The sequence below is a fragment of the Passer domesticus genome, chromosome 30 (genome assembly GCF_036417665.1).
Source record: "Passer domesticus isolate bPasDom1 chromosome 30, bPasDom1.hap1, whole genome shotgun sequence".
NCBI classification, from domain to species: Eukaryota; Metazoa; Chordata; class Aves; order Passeriformes; family Passeridae; genus Passer; species Passer domesticus.
In genome coordinates this window covers 2,101,118-2,121,371 of record NC_087503.1, presented here as the reverse complement: position 1 = coordinate 2,121,371, position 20,254 = coordinate 2,101,118, and the positions used below count along the sequence as shown (strand labels likewise).

The 20,254-nt window shown below is 47.9% G+C and overlaps 2 protein-coding genes, 1 long non-coding RNA gene and 1 pseudogene across 4 annotated transcripts in view; 3 read left to right on the top strand and 1 right to left on the bottom strand.

The window, feature by feature from the left end:
* Positions 1-20,254, bottom strand: part of LOC135287561 (zinc finger protein 345-like) — a 737,501-nt pseudogene that overhangs the window by 164,201 nt on the left and 553,046 nt on the right.
* The window catches only part of LOC135287518 (zinc finger protein 23-like), a 387,441-nt gene that overhangs the window by 114,689 nt on the left and 252,498 nt on the right, over positions 1-20,254 (top strand). The window lies entirely within an intron of this gene.
* On the top strand, positions 2,491-3,280 carry LOC135287641 (olfactory receptor 14J1-like; the record flags this gene model as incomplete). The annotated part of the gene is made up of 1 exon (XM_064400913.1): positions 2,491-3,280. A coding segment is annotated over one exon (552 nt), but the record flags the coding sequence as incomplete, so codon positions are not given.
* Positions 4,836-7,168, top strand: LOC135287665 (uncharacterized). Of its 2 annotated transcripts, none has more exons than XR_010351226.1 (3): positions 4,836-4,972; positions 5,132-5,223; positions 6,696-7,168. It is a non-coding gene; the product is annotated as an uncharacterized LOC135287665 (long non-coding RNA). The 2 variants fall into 2 exon arrangements; XR_010351225.1 differs by having other exon boundaries at positions 6,350-7,168.

Genomic DNA, 20,254 nt, shown 5'->3' with positions numbered 1-20,254 from the left:
TATAATCCTTATTTAAATCTATTAAACTCTTTATTATCTCTATTAAACTACTACTATATACCTCTATATTCATACTCCTTAATTAACTCTAGTACATTACCCAACCTTTCTTTTAGATTTTAGAACAATAATCTGACTGTCTAAATACAGTCCTGAAATACTGTATAGTCTTATTATCAGGAAGAGGACCTACAAGGAGAACGCTTTGGATTTTTACCAGCATGTGAGTAGTCATAACAAAGAGTGGGGCAAAGAATCCTCTAGACCTACTCCAATGGGTTGAGCCAGAGGTGTGTAACCAGGGCAACTGAGTCTCCTACTGGATGTTCCGGTTAAATATCCGGATTATTCAACCTCAATAAATTGTTGAAATCAGGGGCTGGGTGTGCCCCATCCCCACTGGGACACCTGGAAGCTTCCAATAAAGGTCTGGTTTTTATTTTAATGTTCCAACACTGTTGCAAGGGGATTTTTCCTCTTTTGATTATAGACCAACAGAGGAATGAGAGGCAGAGCAGGAATTGTAATCCCAGAATCACAAAACATTCTGAGTTGAAAGGGACACACAGGATCACCAAAGGAATGTTTGAACATTTACAGAGACTCCAGAACTGTACCTTTGGATGGTCAGTCTTTCTGCTGGGAGCCTCCCAAAGGGCCCTCAGCCCTGGACAGCAGCAGCATCACCTCTGCAGGGCCCAGCAGGGCTCTCCTGAGCTGCCCTTGCCCACCTGCACACAGAGCCTGCCCCAGCCAGGGCCCTGCACACAGGCAGGTTTCTGTAGGGCCGGGGCCAGGGCACACAGGGTGGGATGGGCTCTGTGAGCGCTGGCAGGGACAAGGCTCCTCTCAGGAGGGAATGTCCAGGCCCAGGGAGATGCTCAGGCAAGGAGAGGGGGCTGAACAGAGCAGTGCTGGGGCAGGAAGGCACTGTTGGTGTGTGGGAGGTGCCGGGCACAGCTGGGCATGGGAACACTGTCCTGAGTGCCCGGCTGTCTCTGCCCTGCCCTCTCAGACACAGTAACACAGCATCTTCTCTTGTTTCTGCCCTGCCCTGATATTGTCACTGTTATCTGCTGCTCTCAGGGAGGCTCTGGCATTTGCAGCAGCTGAGTCAGGCACTGCCCTTGGTATTCCTGCCAGGCAGGGCTGTCCATGGGAATGGGGTGTCCAAGCTTCCCTGGGACCTGTGGGGCTGTGGGCAAAGCAGTCCATGGGAAATGGGAATGAGCTGAGCCCCCTTCCTGAGATCCCATCATGGGCACAGCCAGGGATCTCCTTGCTGTGCCCTTCCAAGCTCTGAGCTCCTCTCCTGGGTACAAATCTGTGCCAGAGCCTCTGGCAGTTCCCTGAATGTCCCACGGAAAAGGGCAGAGCTGCCACAGCTGAGGAAATGCTGCTGGGTGTGCCAAGGGAGCTGTGAGTGTCCTTGGCAAAAGGGAGTACTGACACCTTGTCCAGAGACCTTGAGAGAGGGTGAGACACTCAGGGATCCCTCTGCTCTGGGCAGCGTCTGGTTTATCCCAGGCTGACCTGGGAGTGTGACTGTGCTCTGATTGCAGCCAAAGGTGCAAAGCCAGGGCAGTTGGGAACAAGCCCATCCAGCCCCTCACCTTCCCTCAGCCTCTCCCATCTCTCAGTGGCCAACTCAAAGTGCAGCAGAAATGCTGGGGATTTCTGACCTCAGAGATCCTGGAATGATGTGTGGGTAGGAAAACAATTCCTTATAGCAACTCCTGGCATCTATTTCCTTTAGAAGTGGGAGTGCAGATGCAACCAAGCCTTTCTGCATTAGGAGAGATTTTCCTGACAAATCCTGAAGATCCAGCCTTGTCCATCTGCCCCATGGCCACAAACCCAGGGCAGTGGGGCAGGGATGGCTCCTTGAGAGCCCCCATGCACAGCCCTGATTGCTCCTGGCACACTCTGCCAGCACAACTGGAGCTCAGGCAGGAACCTGGGTGAAGGTTTTCCCAGAGCAGGAACAAGGGTGGATGAGTCACAGCAGAAGAGGCTACAGGGAATGGCCCAGGTTTGGCTCCAAGCAGCCTCTCCTGACTTGTCACTGTCCTTTCTCCATGAACAGGTCCCCATGTGCAGCCCCAGCAAATGTCCAACAGCAGCTCCATCAGCCACTTCCTCCTGCTGGCATTGGCAGACACGCCGCAGCTGCAGCTCCTGCACTTCTGCCTCTTGCTGGGCATCTCCCTGGCTGCCCTCCTGGGCAACGGCCTCATCATCAGCACCGTAGCCTGCGGCCACCACCTGCACACGCCCATGTTCTTCTTCCTGCTCAACCTGGCCCTCAGCGACCTGGGCTCCATCTGCACCACTGTCCCCAAAGCCATGCACAATTCCCTCTGGGACACCACGACCATCTCCTACACAGGGTGTGCTACTCAGCTCTTTTTCTTTATGTTCTTCTTCTCAGCAGAGTATTTCCTCCTGACCATCATGTGCTACGACCGCTACGTGTCCATCTTCAAACCCCTGCACTATGGGACCCTCCTGGGCAGCAGAGCTTGTGCCCACATGGCAGCAGCTGCCTGGGCCAGTGCCTTTCTCACTGCTCTGCTGCACACAGCCAATACATTTTCCCTGCCCCTGTGCCATGGCAATGCCCTGGGCCAGTTCTTCTGTGAAATCCCACACATCCTCAAGCTCTCCTGCTCCAAATCCTACCTCAGGGAACTTGGGCTTCTTGTGTTCTCCCTCTGTTTGGTATTTGGTTGTTTTGTGTTCATTGTTTTCTCCTATGTGCAGATCTTCAGGGCCGTGCTGAGGATCCCCTCTGAGCAGGGACAGCACAAAGCCTTTTCCACCTGCCTCCCTCACCTGGCTGTGGTCTCTCTGTTTATCAGCACTGCCTCATTCACCTACCTGAAGCCCCCCTCCATCTCCTCCCCATCCCTGGATCTGGCCCTGTCAGTTCTGTACTCGATGGTGCCTCCAGCCCTGAACCCCCTCATCTACAGCCTGAGGAACCAGGAGCTCAAGGGTACCCTGAGGAAAATGATGAATGTATCTTTTCAGAAATGTTAAACTTTTCTGCTCCAGAACCTTGTGAATGTAACTCTTTACAATCTAGGCCTTTTTTTCCTCTTTGTCCATTTTGTCACTGGGACCTTTTCTTATTATTATCCCGGTGTTAAAATGTTTTTTATAATATACTCTAGTACTACTCTGAGCATTTCTACATGAACTTCCACTTCTCTTTTGTAACACAAAGGCTTTTAGGTGGCTTGTTCCCTCTGTATTTGAATAAAAATAAGTGGCTGTCCTGACCTGTGTGTTCAAGGCATTTCCTCAGCCCTTCTCTGGCTCTGCAGGGGCAGTGCCTGTGTGCAGAGGTGGAGGGAAGGGGCTCCCAGCACAGCAGCACGGCCAGGGACAATGGCCCTGCCTCTTTCCACATCTGCTCCTCCCAGCTCCACACTCCCCTTCCCAGCCCTGCTGTGGGTGCCAGGCCGGAGTGCTCTGGCAGCTTGGTCACTGTCCTGCTGCGTGTCCGTGCTGTGCCCTCAGGCAGGGACAGGCCATGGGCACTGCTGGGACACAGCTGGGCTCCAGCACAGCAGCTCCACCAGCAAAGGGCATCTCCTGAGCGCAGGGCAGGAAGGCTTTGCTCCCCTCCAGAGGCACTCTCAGGACTCTCAAGAGGCTCCTCGTGTTCCTTGTGCTCCCAGGGCTCAGTGGGAAGAGATCAGGGTCTCACTGGGGCCTTCAGGGGACTCAGGTCTGGGTCAGGTTTTGCTTGTTGGTGGCCAGTGCCCATCAGATGCTGAATGGTCTGAGCTGAACCTTCCTGCGGCTCTGCAGCTTGTGCCAGGGCTGATGGCAGGGGAAGGTTTGTCTGGAGGGCCTTGGGAGCTGCCAGGAGAACACAGGGGACCTGCAGGGACAGGGTGTGCCAGGGAGCAGCAGGGAGTGGAGCTGACTGGGCACAGGCCTGGCCAGGCTGGGGTCACCCCGAGATCAAGGACTGAATGTCTGCTGTGAGCCAGGAGAGCTCTGCAGCCCAGGGACACAGCAGGCCCAGGGAAAGGAGTTTGGGAACTGCCTGCTCTGAGCCTCAGGGAACTCCCCCAGGAGGATCCAGGGCAGCCCCAAGCCCCTCTGGCAGCCCTGGCACAAGGCAGGCACCTCTGAGCCCCCTCCATGGCCCCGCAGAGCCTGTGTGGGAGGGGGTGAGTGCAGGGAGCACCATCAGCTGCCTCTGTGTGCCAGGCTGAGCAGCAGAGCCCAGCAGAGGCAGCCCAGGGCCCCGGGCAGCACAGCCCCCGCGCTCTGCAGAGCAGCAGCCCCAGCTCGGGGCTCTGGGCAGCAGGGCAGGGGCTGCAGCAATGGCTGCTGGGGCCAGCACAGACGTGTTCCCCTGGGAAAGGCTCTGGTGGCAGCTGGCATGGGCCAGGAGCAGAGCAGGAGCCCGTGGGTGTGCAGAGGAGCCCTGGCAAGAGGCTGCCCTGTCCCTGGGCCAGCAGGAGCTGCCTGAGGAGCACCGGGGCCAACTCTGCTGCTGGGCTGGGCAGCGGGGCTGGCCCTAGGGCTGCAGGAGCTGCCCAAGCTGAGCATCTGCTGAGCATTCCAGACCCAGAGTGGCTGTCCCTGACCTCCAGTGCCTGCAGTTCCTGCTGCAGGGCCAGACCTGACTCTGCTGCTCTGCTGGGCTGGGGCAGGGGCAGGGAAAGGCTGAACTGGGCAGTGCCAGGGAGAGGAAAATAATGGAGCCTTGTCCCCATGAGTCCCCACAATGTCAGAATGGTCTCCATGGTTCCATGAGGGCCCAGTGTCACAATGGCCCCTTGGTTCCATTAAGCCCCACAGGGTCACCATGGTCCCCTGGTCACATAAGGCTCTGCAGTGTCACAAGGGCCCCTTGCTTCTGTGAAGCCCACAGGGTCAGTTTTCCCAGTGGCAGGGTCAGCACCAAAGCCACAGACACCAACTGAAGATATTGTGTAATTTATATAAGGTAAATCTGCAAAAATTACAAAAGTAAAGCACATAATAATTAGAAAATAGTTACAAAAGGAGCAGCTCAGCAATGCACTCAACCATGACCACCACAGATTGCCTGCAGTGATTAAGAAAGATCCAGCACCAGTTCCCCTCAGGCTGTGCCATCTCCCAGATCCACAGAGCAGCTGGGGGAAGCTGTCCCAGCCAAGGGCTGCAGAGCCACTCCTGGACACTGGGAATTCCTGCAGGTGCCTCCAGCCACAGGTGAGGCTCCAAGCCCGCTGTGAGAGGGCCCAGCTCTGACAGTGCTGAATGAACAAACTGACAGCACTTCCAGTGTGGCAACATCTGGTTTCATCCTCTTCTTGGGTTCCTCCCAAAGCCTGGCCAGGGCCCCAGGAGGAACCAAGGGAGCTGACTTTGACCATTCAGCCCCAATCAAGGCCGGATGGGGCCTTGTCTGATTTTTAGATACAGAAAGGTAAATCCACATTTCACCAATGAACACATGCAGAGATCATATTGCCCACAGTGATTCATTAATGAGTAGATACAAATATAACATTTGGTGGGAAAATTTATTTAGAGGTCAGCTTTGGCTCAGGGCCTGTTGTTCAGGCCTCAGACAGGGCCTGGTGCTGAGGCCTCAGGACTTCAATTGGTCCTTTAACCTGTAGAGGAACTACAACTCATAACAATTCTTTCAATAACACAGTTTAGATTTAGGCATTAGGCAGAAAGGCGTTGTGTCTTGTTCTTCAATTAAGTGCTGTTCAAATTCATTACTCAGCTATAATTCACATTCCTTTTAAAACAGCCCTAAATAGTTATTATTCTCTGTTATTTTATCAAATGTCCCTTTTTTCTTGAGACTGTGTCTCTTTTTAGACATGTCTCAGTACTCCATTTCCAACACAGTGTAATGAATGAACGAGGCCAGTTTTTGAGAAAAAAGATGAAAAAGGCTCTCGTTTATTGAAAAACAAGACGGAAGAAACAGAGGGTCCAAGATAAGCTTGGACCCCCTCACAACAGCTCAAAAAAAATAACAACGTGCTGCGAACACATTGGGCTCTTTTCCACGTGAACTAATCCCACTGCCCACGAACCAGAAAGCACCACACCCAAACGAAAACCCCCCCATTTATAACTCCCTTTGGTCCAGGATTGGTGGGGTTTGGATCCGTGCACTGATTGGGGCAATTTAGGCACTCTGATAGGTCTTTAGTGAGGTTCATTCTGGGCCAATCATTTCTTCAGGGCATTGAATGATTACTTGGTGCACTGGCCCAATCACTCCTCGCCTCGTCCACCTCCCGTCCCCACCAAGTCCTGGACACCTTTTCTCCTCACAAAAAACAACTTCCCATTCTTTCCCCAAAACCAATAGGACCAAACTTATAACAGCATGTGTGAGAGACACTCTGGAGTTCCCTCCCTTTGCCTCATGACCGTCTCAAGGACAGACATGGGGAGCCTGAGGACCCTGATGGGAATTGTGGGCTGCCAGTGGTGGATGAAGGCCAAATAATCCTGAGGCCCCTGAGCAGAGTTCTGCCCTGCCAAGCGATTGTTCACAGCTGTGTCTACAATGCCTGCTTCTGGCAGAGCCTGCCAAGGAGGTGACATGCCCTGTACACTGGCACCTGTTTGGTGACAATAGCTTGAGCATTTCCCCACCTCTTGGCTTGGTGGGACTTTTCTGGGGTAACCTTTGGTGGTCCCTCCCCTCACAGAAGAGCTATCCTCTGCTTTCCAACCACCGTGACAGACAGACTGAGATGGGAGAAGCCTCTCTCTCAAGGACTGAGACATGAAATCTCTCTATGGAGAAGCTCTCCCCTGCCAAGGACTGAGACTGAAACCCCTAACACGGGGGAGGTGTGTGGGGGAGCCGACCTGACCAAAAGTGAGATGTTTGCCTGCAGGTGTGGCCATTGGACCAAGAAGACAATGGTTCTCACCTACTGCTGAGAACACAGACTGGCTGTACCTTCTTTTCCCCTCAGTGATTTCAAGGGACTTCTTCTTTATTGGATCTGTTCCCCCTCAGTGATTTCAAGACCTGTTCCCTCCTTAGGAATGGACTATACTAGAACCTTGAGTTAACCAGGTGTTCTGAGATTCTTCCTCACATGACAAAAGGGATGTATTAGCCGGACCATGACGATTTTGTCTCTCTGTTGGTAGCAATATTCTGCCTCCTCTCTCTCTCTCTCTCTCTCTCTCTCTCTCTCTCTCCTTTATATCCTTTCTAATCCTTCTATTGCATTTGCTGCGGGCACTCAATAAAAGGTGCATTTGTGTTGATGAATGCTGAAATCCCCTCGGTGTTGTTTGTGCACTCTGAGATCAGTTAATGAACCATCACGAGCCCCGCTTGTATGAGCGGATGGTGACAGCGTGTCACTGCAGCCCCGTGTCCCTTGGGAATTGTATGGGACACAGAGCATGCCCACTGTCTGCATTTTCCGTAAATCCCGTGCATTTCCCTGTCTCCTTGGGATGTTCCCTGTGGCACAGTGAGGTTACAGGGCTATGGGCAGAGAAGAAACCTGAAAGGCTTTCCTGGAGAAATGTCCTGGTCTTTCCAGCACCACTGGAGGCTATTTCCTCTTGTCCAAGCCTTTCCCTTGCTAGTAAAGACCAAGAAAATGGGGCTAAGTTAATCTTTCTGTATCTTGTTGTTTGGAACTTCTTGAGCACACTAACTCAATGTTGTAGTAATGCTGTCTTTGACTGCAATCCTGGATTGAAACTTCAAAGGAATTTCTAGATGAATGATAGAAGTAAGATGATGACGTAATCAATTAAAATCAACTATGCCTGAAAGGACTCCAGTGCTTTCTGAGGGAGATTGACATAATTGTATATATCCCCATGATGTGAAGACTGTGGCATGAATTCCATGGTTAGAGATGAACACCTCCTCATGTTTTGAGGGTGCTGGAGGATGTTTAGATTTGTAAGAACTTTATTCTTTTTTATACTCTAAGGACTTGCAGAAATCTGCTGGGATTATAGTCTGACAACATTCTGATTTCTCCTAATGGTGTTTTAAAGATCTGCAAAAGTTATGGCAAAATGCTTCTGTTTCTAACCTCACCTTCCAGTTTTTCTATGTGGAGTGAGTTGTGGTAGATCATAGTTTGAATGCTCAGTATATGAAAGAATGAAATCCTTTTGCTCTCACTGAAGGTTCACTGAAGAGATTGCTGTTAGAGCTGATCCACCAGTTCTGTAGAGCATTTCAAAATGACTGCATGGGACATAAAACTGTCTATAAATTTAGAATCAATATTTCTATATTGACAGAGTCCCTTATGTTTTCCAAGTAATTCCTAAAAAAAATGTAAGTCCTGGTTTGTGAAGATTTTAGAATGATTTTCCGGAATTTAGATGGAGTCATGGGGTGAGATGCCCATCCATGCACTCTAAATGCATTTATCAAGCCCAAAAAAGAAAGCCATTGTAGAATGGAGTTCAAACAGCCCCCACTGGAGGGCGGCGCTGGCTGCCAGAATCACTGTCAGTGCTTGTGAACCCCGAGAGTTTCTGCAGCCCGGGCTCTGCAAAGTCTGCGGCTGACAGATGCAGGCAGGTGCCCCACATGCTTAGACCTCAGAGATAAGAATTGCTTTTCTTCCACTTCGGGAGGAACTTCCCTGGGAGTCTTGTCTTTGTTCATGGCAGTGTCCAAAAGATTGTTGGGAAATGTGGCTGTGTAAGTCGCCACAGGCAGGCAACTGGAGCAACCACAAAACCAAGAGGAACTTTATTTCAGTACGGTGCTAAGCTGTTCCTACATCATGAAATGATGTAGAAAAGGGAGATGTTCTTTCCTTTCATCACAATTGTTTTGGGATACTACTTTTATAAATGACTACTGCAATTCAATAATTAATTAAATTTATGAAGTTATCAAAGTATAAATTTGGAATAAAAAAGAAGCTAAAATTGACTCTAAGCCGGGTGATCAGAGTTGGGGAGATTTAGGATTTGGCCCTTTTGCACCACAGTCCCAATGGGTTTCCAAAGAGCATTTCTCAGAGGGTCCCTTTTATACAGTTCTTTGTGCCATGGAAGGGTTTCTTCTTTAGCATATTATCACGGTTTCTGGAACTGGTGGATAATTCCCGGATTGCTGTGAGGTAAAAGGCTTTCTGGGGAAAACTTCTGATGATGCTTATCAATATGCCTCCTGCTGGAATCTGGTCAAAGGAAAAATCCCTTGGAATATACATTGGAATATATGTCTCTGGAGACAGTGTCTCCCTGCTATTTGAATTTCTATCACTTAGTTTGTGGTTGCTGGTGATGCTTACCAAAATGCCTCCTGTCAGAGGAGAGAAATCCCCTGGAATGTACATTTCTGGGGACAGCTGCCTTCCTGTTTGAATCTCTATCATTTAGTCTGCTCACTGCCTTTTTGGCCACTGGTTTTAGTACACATAATGCTGTGGGGTTTTTTATTTTATTTCCTTAACCACCAGTTATTTTATAGTGAATATTACACCATCCTTCTCTCCACATTTTTATCTTAATGGCTGATACCACAGCCCATCCCTTCTTTTGCAAGATAGAAAAGCATTACCCTCAAAAGTAACCAAAAGAACATACAACTGTATTTAAAACAAAACAAAACAAACAAACAAACAAAAAAAAGCAGGTGTTTTGCATTGAACAGTAAATAAAAAACAAAAGTGTTTGTAAGGTTTCGATAGACTAGAGAACTTGGAACTATTTACATCCTGGAGACCCAGTTAAGGCACTTGGTCACTGAACGTTCTGAATCATTCTCTGTGTGAGGTCAGGCTGGCTCTTGGTCCCCTCACTGGGCTTTGTTCAGCAGCAAACTCTGGAATAAAAGGAGCAAGAGAGAAAACATTTGGTTGCATTCATCCAACAGGCACACCTGGCAGAACACAATCAATGACTGGAGTGATTTTACTACAAGAGGAACTGCAAGACTTTTTGACTTTCAGCAGCTGCCTCTTTCTGCAGAGGATTTTTACAGCCTGCCAGCCACTCAGCTAGCCACATCATGTTTATTTTCTTTTGCAAGTTTGCCAGCAGATCATGGCAATGCATCCCTTTGCCCAGAGGGGCCCACAAAACTTGGTGTTTTATGGAAAATGACACTGCAAAGGCACCACGGGATGGCAGGTTACAGCTTTTCAGTATTCCCCACTGCTTGTACCACAGGACAATGCAACATTTGTAACGATTCAAGTGTACAATCAAAAACGGATCAGCAGCTCTAGGATTTCCTTCTGGTCCATACTGATCCAAGGCCCAGCAAGGAGTCAAAATTCAAGTGCTGTTCAGCTGTAGCCAGGAGACTCAGCAAGTGCTTCCCTGAGAGGGCAGCTCTGCCCCATCCCTCCCTCTCTCTTTGCTCCCAAAAGAAGTGCTCATGAGGAGGCAGAGGCCGGGGTGGCTGCAGGGCCAGCCCTGGCTGCTGTCTTCAGAAACTACAGGCAGGGCTGTAAAACAAACACTTACTGTCCTAACTTCAGGTCTTCTTGTCTTCCCTTCATGTGGCACAGAAGTCACTGGAAAAGGATTCTTCTCATGCCCTGCAGATCCCTGAAAAACCACCGAGAGAAAGCTGCTCAGAGAGAGATGCCTAAAGCAATTGCAAAGTCAGGCTTTCCTAAATTTCCAGAGAAAATGTCCATTTCTCCCAGGCATAGTCTATGCACCGGGCTCTCCCCCTCTTGCCTTCTTTCCCAGCAATCCCTCCAGTAACTGAAATGCCACCTTGGCTTCTCACCTGGCAGCTCACAGTGCTTTGCACCATTCAACTTCTCCCAAGCACAGAGAAATTCAGCAGCAGATTTCCTTGCTCAATAGCTGGGAGTGCAGTGAGGGCTGGAAGCAGGAAAATGATCAGGAAAAAGCAAGCAGTTAGAAGGCAGCTAATGCACTGTGCACAGTCTGGCCTAAGACAGAACACAGACACATGCTCCCTCACCCCCAAATATCATAGACCCCATGTCCCAAGCCATCATTAAACTGCCAAATTTTTTATAAAAAGCAAGTAAATTCTAATTTTTTAACCCATAAATGCAGCAATTTCCTCTGACTTATATACAACCTAAGGCCCAGATTGCAGTCCTTTTCTTTTTATAAATACACTCCTTTTTATACACACACTCCTTTTAGTTGCAGTCGCCTACAGTCAGAAATGGTGACTTATCTGAGAGGATGTTTCTGCAGTGCATCACACAGCATGCCTGGGTTGCAGGAATACTCCCACCAGCCCTCCTGGATACCAATGGTGATGGCCTGGGTTTGCTCCTCGGGGTCTTCCTCCACTTTCCTGTGCTTGGCTAAGAATCCATCCTGCTTCCTGGCAGGGTTATCCATGGCAGGCAGCTCCAGGTTGTCAGTCACAGCTCTGGGTCTCTTTTGCATGGTCATGGTGAACTTTGGTTCATGTTGTGCAGCAGTCATGGCTGGCAGTGGTGGCAGCAACACATTTGCCCTCTCAGTTTGGAATGAGTCTTCTGAGGCTCTGGACAAGAAAAGCAAATTCATGACTCTGATGTACATGGAATGTAGGCATTTCTTAAAAGCTTGGCTACATCCTGCCATTCATGGTGTTGTTTCAGCAATGCAACAAATTCAGAGACAAGAGGCTTCAAATAAGAGGCAGTTTGAATTGGCAGAGACTTTCACATTCAGTAACAGAGTGGCCTAGCACATCTCTGATCATCTGAAATCAGGAGATCTACGGAATTCCGGCAACAAGAAGCAGCACCAAGTAGCTCTCAACTTTGTTTCACCACTGCTCATTTGCACCATTTGCAGTCAGCATTGCAAAGTTTCCAAGAACACACCAAGCAGAAATTCCCAGCTCATAGAATGCAACATCAAAAGAGCAGGAAATGAAGTTAAATGCAGTGGGAATGCTCAGGTGTAAGGCTGCACCTCTTGCCTGACTCTGCTGTGCATGGCACAGTCCTCTCACCTCTTTCAGCAGCCACTTTTCCTGTGCTTTGGTCCCTACTCACTGCAGACGTGCTCTCCAGCTGCTCTGCCTTGGCTCAGCTGATGCTGTACCAAGGACCATTTGACACAGAGCACAGCACCATCCCCGACCTGCTCCAGAGCCCTCTCTGCCCAAAACTACCTCCCACCCTTGCCACTCCAAAAGCCAGCACATGACTAAGACAGCTGCTCATTTTCCCTGAGGGAAAGGGAGGAATTCCAGAATCAAAGCTCTTCCATTCCTAATGCCATTGGAACAGCCCTTCTCCCAGACAATCAACAGCCCTGACACCTCTGTGCTTTCAGAGAATGTCAGAAGGGAAAGGCTCCCTACCCTGACCCACCTACACCCTCAGAGCTGCTTTCTGCACTGGGTGCTTTGGTGGGGATTCTTAAAATCACAGAGTTTTAGGAAAGCTACAAAAAGCAAACCTCAGAGACAACAAAGCTACGATGAGAGCTAAGCAATGGCCCTAAGATTTATCAACAGAAAAATTACAGAAGAAGTAGAAAACTCAGAGAAATCAAACAATGCTCTGTACATTAACACTTGTCCCTAAGCTACAGAGAAGTATATCTAGCAAGATATTAAGAAGTTCTAAGCTTAATACTAGAGCTCTGTGCAGTGTCTTTTAAAGCTTATCAACAGGTATTATAGTCAAAAGAAGCAAACTTTTTTGAAACAAAAAGATATGTACATATAGTAGTTATATAGAACTACTGTCTAGATGATTTCCTTTGTGTGATTAGTCAAAAAAACTTTTAAAGTAAGTTGTAACATTAGGTTCTTTATCTGCTACCAAAAATGTAAACTTCTTCTCATTGTCATAACCATGGAATAAGACTAATGCTAAAAAATAAACTTAAGACATGCTCCAACATGGGAACAACAATCCCATCCCATTCATCATTTCTACATAAACCCTCAACCAACAGCAGCTTCCAGCATGCAAAGGCCAATCTGCAGCAGCTGAAGTTGCAGAAGGCACACCATGTTAGAAGCAAACTCTGGAGTGTCTGGACAGGAGATCCAGTTCTTCATGCTACCCTTCTGAAGAAAGACTTAGATTTACACATCTTTCTTACATCCCATCACTGCATACTCACTTCAGTTGATTGGAGCCTTTGTTGGCTGAAAGCTGAAAGTATTTGGTTGGGAATGTTTTGTCTCATTCCTTTTTCTTCCTGGGAGTGTCCCCTTTGTCTTCCTTCTAGTAGGAAGAATAAAAAAAGGGAAAAAATTGACTCAGGTCTTAGAAGTTCACCTAAAGTACAGACCAATACAGCTCACTTTGATAGATTCTGGCTGAAAACATTAAAAATAACACACTGGAACTCCTTTGAGAAGAGAAGCATCATGGCTCCACTGCCAACCTATGAAGGGGAAACTCCACATGGGTTTTTCAAGCACCACCTTGCTCATTGTCCAAACCCACCTGCCCTGGCCCCTCTCACCTTCTTCTTTCCAGGGGACTCCTCAGGACTCCTCATGGCTTTCCTCTTCAAGTCTGCCTTCCTTGAAGGCAAGAACAACTTCTTCTCCCCAGGAGGCAAGGGCACTTTCTCCCTGTGCCATTCCCCAGGCCTGTGGCTACTGGGGATGAGGGCATCACATTCCTGAGCATATCTCAGGAGCCTGGCATCCAAAAAGCCTTTGGCCTTGGCCTGCTGGGAGCCCTTGTCCTTTCTCTCCTCAGAGGGCTTGTGAAGTGCCGGCTGCAGGGCTTTTTTAGTGATGGAGTTTAGCTCCTCTGTTTTCTTGACTCGAGGCTGGTGCTTGCAAGACTGGTCTGTGATCTGCAAAAGACCAGGCTCACTCTCCAGTTTCAGGACTTTTTTCCATTTGTCATGCACCAGGGGCTTGCTGGGCCTTTTGATACCCACAGTCTTCCTGGGCAAGGCCTCCTTGGTGTGCACAAGAGGCTTCAGAGAGCTGTGTGTGCTCATAACGTGAGATTCCTGAGGAGCCTGAGTCACTTGGCCAGAGGTCTTGTGAAAATGCTTGGCGGTTTGGCCAGAGGTCTTGTGAGTGTCCTCGGCCACTTGGCCACAGCTCTTGAGAGGAGGCTCCCTTGCCTTGGAGTGGTGCTGGCAGGAAGTGCTGCTGATGCCCTGCTCCTGCTTTGCACCCTCCTCACGTCCATTCCCACGGGCAATTTCCCTGGGACCCTCTCTTGGCATCAATCCTTGCTTTCTCTGGGTCACCAGGTTGTCAAGGCGCCACTTTTTAGCAGTTGATGGCTCAGGCTGCCAACAAAAGAGAAAAGAAGGATTCAAGACTGGTGCCTTTTGTGACTCTTTCTGTCCTAGCACAGCTCACCAGAGCCCAGGGACTCTTGCCCAGAGGTCATCAAGTCTGGCCTTTGGCCTGTGAAGAAATGACTCTAAACTAACCAGCAACAAACTTGCTCCTTGAGCACCATGCATGAATATGTGAGGAATAAAAAACCATAAACCAGTCAGTGGCAAATACCTAAGCCTTCATTGCAGTGAGAGGGGTCTTACAAATCACTATTTCCAGGGCAAATCTGGCAGAATTTGGTAACAAAGTACAACATCTGCTTCCTTCCTAAGACATGACACTGCAGTGGGCAAGGGGCTGCGGGAGCAGCCTCTCCATGGTCTCTGAATTCACCTCACACACTGACAGGTCCAGCACCCTTGGAAGGTTGTCCTCCTCACTGTCACTGCAGCTGATCTCTCTGTCACAGACTGAGGAGCTGTGGCACTCCCTGGTGCTCCCTGACTCCGAGCTGCTGGGCTATGCTGCTGCCACCCTCTTGTGCTGGGACTGGAGAGCCCTGCAAGGCCACCAGGAGACAAAATTAGGAAGCAGCAGAGGGGAAGATTACTTACATATTCCACTGACATGGAAGCATTCAAACCTAAAACTGAACCCTGTGTTTGGGCACTGAGAGCAGAGGGGAGAAGGCCAGAGGAATACATTGCCTTACTCAAAATACAAAGTACCAGAATGAAAAAATGCTTGCAAATTATCAAACCTCCAACTCACACCCATTCAGACAAACATAAACAGCTCCCAAAGCTTATAGAAATTTTATCTTTATCCCACTCTGCAACTAACAATATTATTAGCATATAAAGTGAGGTTCCTAAAAAGTCCATGGTAAATACTATATTTCTTTGTGTTTCTTTTGAAATAAAAGAACTACAACACATTTTTGAAAACCTCTACTTGGGCAATTGAAGAAAGCTTTACAACAAAGGAACTTGAAAATGTAATCAGTAGATCTACACAGTTTAGGTAGCTGTAGCATTACTTGTCCTGCCAGGCACCAAAACCATAGCTAGGAATGATCCGATTCAGCTGGTATCCCTTGGCATTTATGTCAGCCTCAGCATTATCAGTAGGTTGACGAGTACCAAGTGGGACAAGATGTTAAGCACCACAGAGCTTAAAGGAAGACAAAAACTTCAGTCTGGTACACAAAGACTTAAGAGGTTTTTTCTTCACTTTTGTTATGTTTTGCTTTTTATCACAGCCATTGTAGTCATGACATGGTTTAGTGCACTTGGCATTGCTGGATTAACAATAGGACTTGATGACCTTCAAGTGCTTTTCAAACCTTAACAATTTAGTGAGTCCATCATACAACAACATTTTTGCTGTTGGTGAAAATTCCCTGAAATCAAGTTTGCTGAGAAAAATTTACTGATAACCCAAACTGATGTGCATTCCAGGTTCTTGTAAGCAACTGCCCAGCAGAGATGAGAACAGAGCCTGGTTACTTACAATGCTCGTGGCTGAGAACTGGGCAATGTTTCTGAAGCTGTGCCAGCCTGCTCTGGAAAGCAGAAATGAAAACATTGCATTTATATGCCTCCCTCAGAGCGTATATTACCCTGTGGTCTCTCAGCACCAGATTAGAGAGTCACTTTCTTCTAGGGAGGGCTTTGCCACCAAGATTGTTCATCACTCCAGATGGGAATTCCCTAACTCAATACTGCTTGTCCTCTGCTGAACTGCTACATTGAGCTGAAGGTAATGAATGGTCAGAGTTTCCTAAGCCATTCCTAAATCCATCCCTGTTCAGCAAAGCAGAGGAAATCACCCTGCTTCATCAGTAGGAACACTTGATGGTCTCTGCTACAGAGAACACACAAAATTACCTGACAGCACACAAAGAACTGTGTTTACTTTGCACGTCTACTTACTCTGCTTCTGTGCTGCAGATCCATCAGGTTGGGATTCCTAGAATAAAAGGACAAAGGAGCTTAACGTGGAGTTAAACAGCACATCTACTGACATCAAAACTGTGTTAATGGCACCTTATGGGCATGTGCATTTTTGAACAAATCTTCTGAAAACACTCTAAGAGTTGCCAAAGAGCTGAGCTGGATTTCTGCTCAGCAGAAAGATCTCTTGTCATTTCTCAGAAGGCCTGGCATAAATGGGCTGGGTCACCTTTGTTGCCAATGGAAGTTTGGAAGTCTCTGCTCTTGGAGGCGTCTGGAGATGGGACAGGAGAGCTGGCAGTGAGCTGCTCATTTCCTGGCAAGAGAGGGAGAGAAGCAGCTCTCAAAATGGATTTTGCCCCCACCCAGTTTGTTAATGTATGTGAAACATTAGCAAACACAGAGATCTTCTATTTAAGAGCACTTACCCTGAAAATTTCTTCAATTGATGGCACATCAGAGGGCTTCTTTATCTGAAACAAGAACGAGGGAAACAGCAGGAGTTTGTTTGGGTTTGTTACTAATTGGCAGGAACTCAGCAAACCTTTGCTTACCAACAGCTCCATAAATGTATTGCAGATGTGTAAGAGTAAGAATGAAAAAGGCTGATCTAAAGGAGAGTTAAAAACAGAGACCAGGCTTGGACAGAGCTGAACACAGCAATGTCAACTCCTCTCACTCTTCCTGCTCTGAGATGTGTGTCTTCCCTTTGCAATCTGGCAATCAGGGGGCACTGCTTCCATCTCTAAACTACTGCTCCTCCTCCTACTGCTCTTTATTACTATTACTAATTTTTGAAATTATTATAATTGTTTTAGTTATTATTATTATCATTATCATCATCATCATAACTACCATATCCTTATTATCTGGAATGTTTAAATAAAGTATGTTTTTGTAATCTGCTCCCTTTATGAAACTGCACTTTCCCTAAGCTGCTGTTGAAGCAGTTGTTCCTTGCCTGCAAAGGCACAGGCTGCATGTAAGACTTGTGCATAAAGCCTCAGTAGTTTAAAAAAACACTAAAGCAGTTAGAAATAATAATTGCCAATTCTTCTAAGACAGTTCACAAGAGACAAGAATATTTGTCATTTAGACATATAAAATCAGAGTCTTTCTTTTACTGAAGTTAACAAAAAAACAAACCAAAACCACCTGGGTATAATGCAGCCCCACACAAGGTACAGCTTCTGCTTGGTTTCTAACTCTCAACACTGTTTATGGTCAGGGAACTCAGGCAGGTCTCCAGGCAGGCTCCTTCTGCCAAAACTGGACTTCTGCTCAGCAGCAAGATCTCTTGTCATTTATTGGAAGCCCCGTAATAAGTGGGCTGGGTTACCTTTGCCTGCACAGGAAATTTGGAAGTCTCTGTTCTCTCAGGTGACTGAAGGGAGGGCAGAAGAGGGGGCAGGGGGCTGCACATTTCCTGCAAAGAGAGGGAGAGAAGCAGCTCTCAGGACACAGAGGGAGTTTCACCCTTCCCAGAGTCAGAGGGATCCACCTCCCCATGGATCTGTACAGGCTTTCCCATGGAGATCTGCTACTGAAGAGTACCCACCTTCAATATTCCTTCAATGGACTGCACAGCAGTGTGCACCATGGGCTGGAACAAGAAAGAGGGAAGCACTGTCAGTTTGTTTGGGGATTTTCCTCATTGATAGCAAACAAGCATGCACTCAGTCAACATTTCCTGACCAGCAGCTCTAAAAATGTCGTGCAAGTTCATCCATCATGAAATGCTAGTAAGGAATAACAGTTTTGTCTGAAGGGCACTGAGGAACAGAGACCAGGCACAGCAAGAGCTGAAACCACCAGTCACCTCCTGCATGATCAAGGTCTGGCTTCCCTGGCAGTCAGGAAACACCCTTTCCATTGCTGACTTTTTATTCATCTTATTAAGAATGTATGTTTCTGTCGTGTTCTCCGTTTATTGAATATCACTTCCTGTAGTTGCTAATGTAGCAGCTAAGCTCTGCCTTCAAAGGCTTAGGCTGCCTCTGCATGTGAAAGAGTTGAGCAAAAAGTTCCATTAGTTAAGAAAAACAGTTAGAAAATATAGTTTTCAATTCCAGAGAAATTCCCAATTCAGTTCTAGAGAAGGAGTAATATTTGTCATTCACCCAAATAATACCAGACTCATTTTTCTGAAATAAACAACAAAACAAAAAAACCCCAACCAAACAAACCCCAAAACCAAATGACTTTGATTGAAATGCAACCCTTGTAAGGTGAAGTTGGTGCTTGGCTTCCAGTTCAGAACACTCTTCCTACTCAGGTAACTTGGGCTGGCTCTAGGCTGGCTCCTCCTGCCAAGATTGAGCTTTTGCTTGGCAAAGCACTTGACCATCATCACTTGGCTGCCTGCAAAGGCATCCCACTACTTCTTACACACAGCACTTGAACACAGAAAAGGGTTCAGGCTTACAGGCACAGGAGCTTTTCTGAAGGACTAAAGCAGAGACCACAAACTTCACACTAAGGCCAGCTCATGGACCAGCTCTGCAAGCTTGCTTTGATTCTGGTGAGCATTTCTGGCACAAGGAAAGCAGCCACACATGGAGCACGTGCAAGATAGAGCAGACTACTCGTATGTTTTCAGCCAGCTTCAAGGGAGAAATCTTCCTGTTTCCTGAGAATAGCAGTGACTTTAAGTTGTCCTCAAATTCTGCTTCTCGCCTCCAGACTTTGTAAACTGCAGAGGAACACAGCTTGACTTGCCCTTTTTATTGTTTGGTTGGGATTGTTTTGACTCTCCTTTTTCAACACACTCCACGGAAGATGCCCCATTCCTGTTCCTTTCTGCACGCTGACACTCCCTAATTCTTGGCCCTGCCATGAAGCCTCTGACACATCCCAGTCTGTCAGTGCAGGCAATACCAGGCTCCCCGCTGGGGCTGAGGGGCTCCTAAAGACATGAACAAGGAGGTTGGCTTTACAAACAGCTTTGTTCATGTGCTGGGAGAAGAGGTGAAACCTGGCACTGGAGCACAAGAGATACATCTGAGCTTCATTGTTGCACAATTTTCAAGGCTTCTCACAGCTCCTTTGGAAAAATGCCTTCAAGAGACTGGAGTGATGTAGGAAGCGAAGGTTCTGCTTTGGGCAAGAGGAGAAAGAGCTGTTCAGGGTCTCTGTGACGGCAAAGTGAGTCCCTGCATGGTTATCCCCTGTGGATTAAGTCATTCTGCACTGCATTCTGCTTGTCTGTTCCAGATGGAAGCCTCAAGGTTTCAGTGCTGCCAGGAAAAGAAGCCATCAAGAAGGAATTCCCAGCTGCAGGTGACATGTGCCTTAGACACTGAATGAGCCAAACTCCTGGCCTGGAGGAAATGGCTTTCCTAAGGGATGTCCAGGGATGTGCCAGGAAAAATCCTATTTAGCGTGTGGCTGTTCAGTATAACTGAGGCCAAAGACTTTAATTCCAGTGGTTTTCATAGCAGGAAGAGGGAAGAACAGCAGAGTTTCTTCTGCTCTAGACCTCTTCACTGTCAGGTTCCCTGCAGGGCACGAGTCTCCCCACAGCTCTTGTTTCACCCAAAACAGCAGGGAGGGGTGACCTTTCATCCCAAGGCCCCCTTGATCAGCCTTGCCAAGATCCTTTCTCTGGCTGAATCTTTCTCCTGCATGCAGCACAGCTCACGGGATATTATCTGAGAGCCAAGGAGCCCATCCCTGTTGCCCAATCACCTCTCCCATATTGAACACCCAGCACACAGCACATAGATGCAGGGCTGCAGCCTCACTGTTTCTTCCTCCTCCTCCCTCTCCAGGCTTCAGCACTGCAGGGCTGTATGATCAAAGACAGGTTCATCTTTCCGAGAAAGTCGAAGGAAGGAAATAGGATATCAACAGAACTGAAACAAGCAGAAAATGAAAGATGGGACTTTTCCCTTACAGAGCCATTGTCCAAAACAACCATGAAGAGAAACCAGTGACTCAGGGGCCACAGTCAGTGATCCCTACTGCAGAGGAGGATCATTCAGCATATTCACTCCAAGTTTCATCTCTCAGCTCCTAAATTGACTCCTCCTGGAGTGAAAGCTCCAGAAGGGCTAGACAATGATGCCAAAGGACAAGTGGGAACACTGCCAGGTTTAGCACT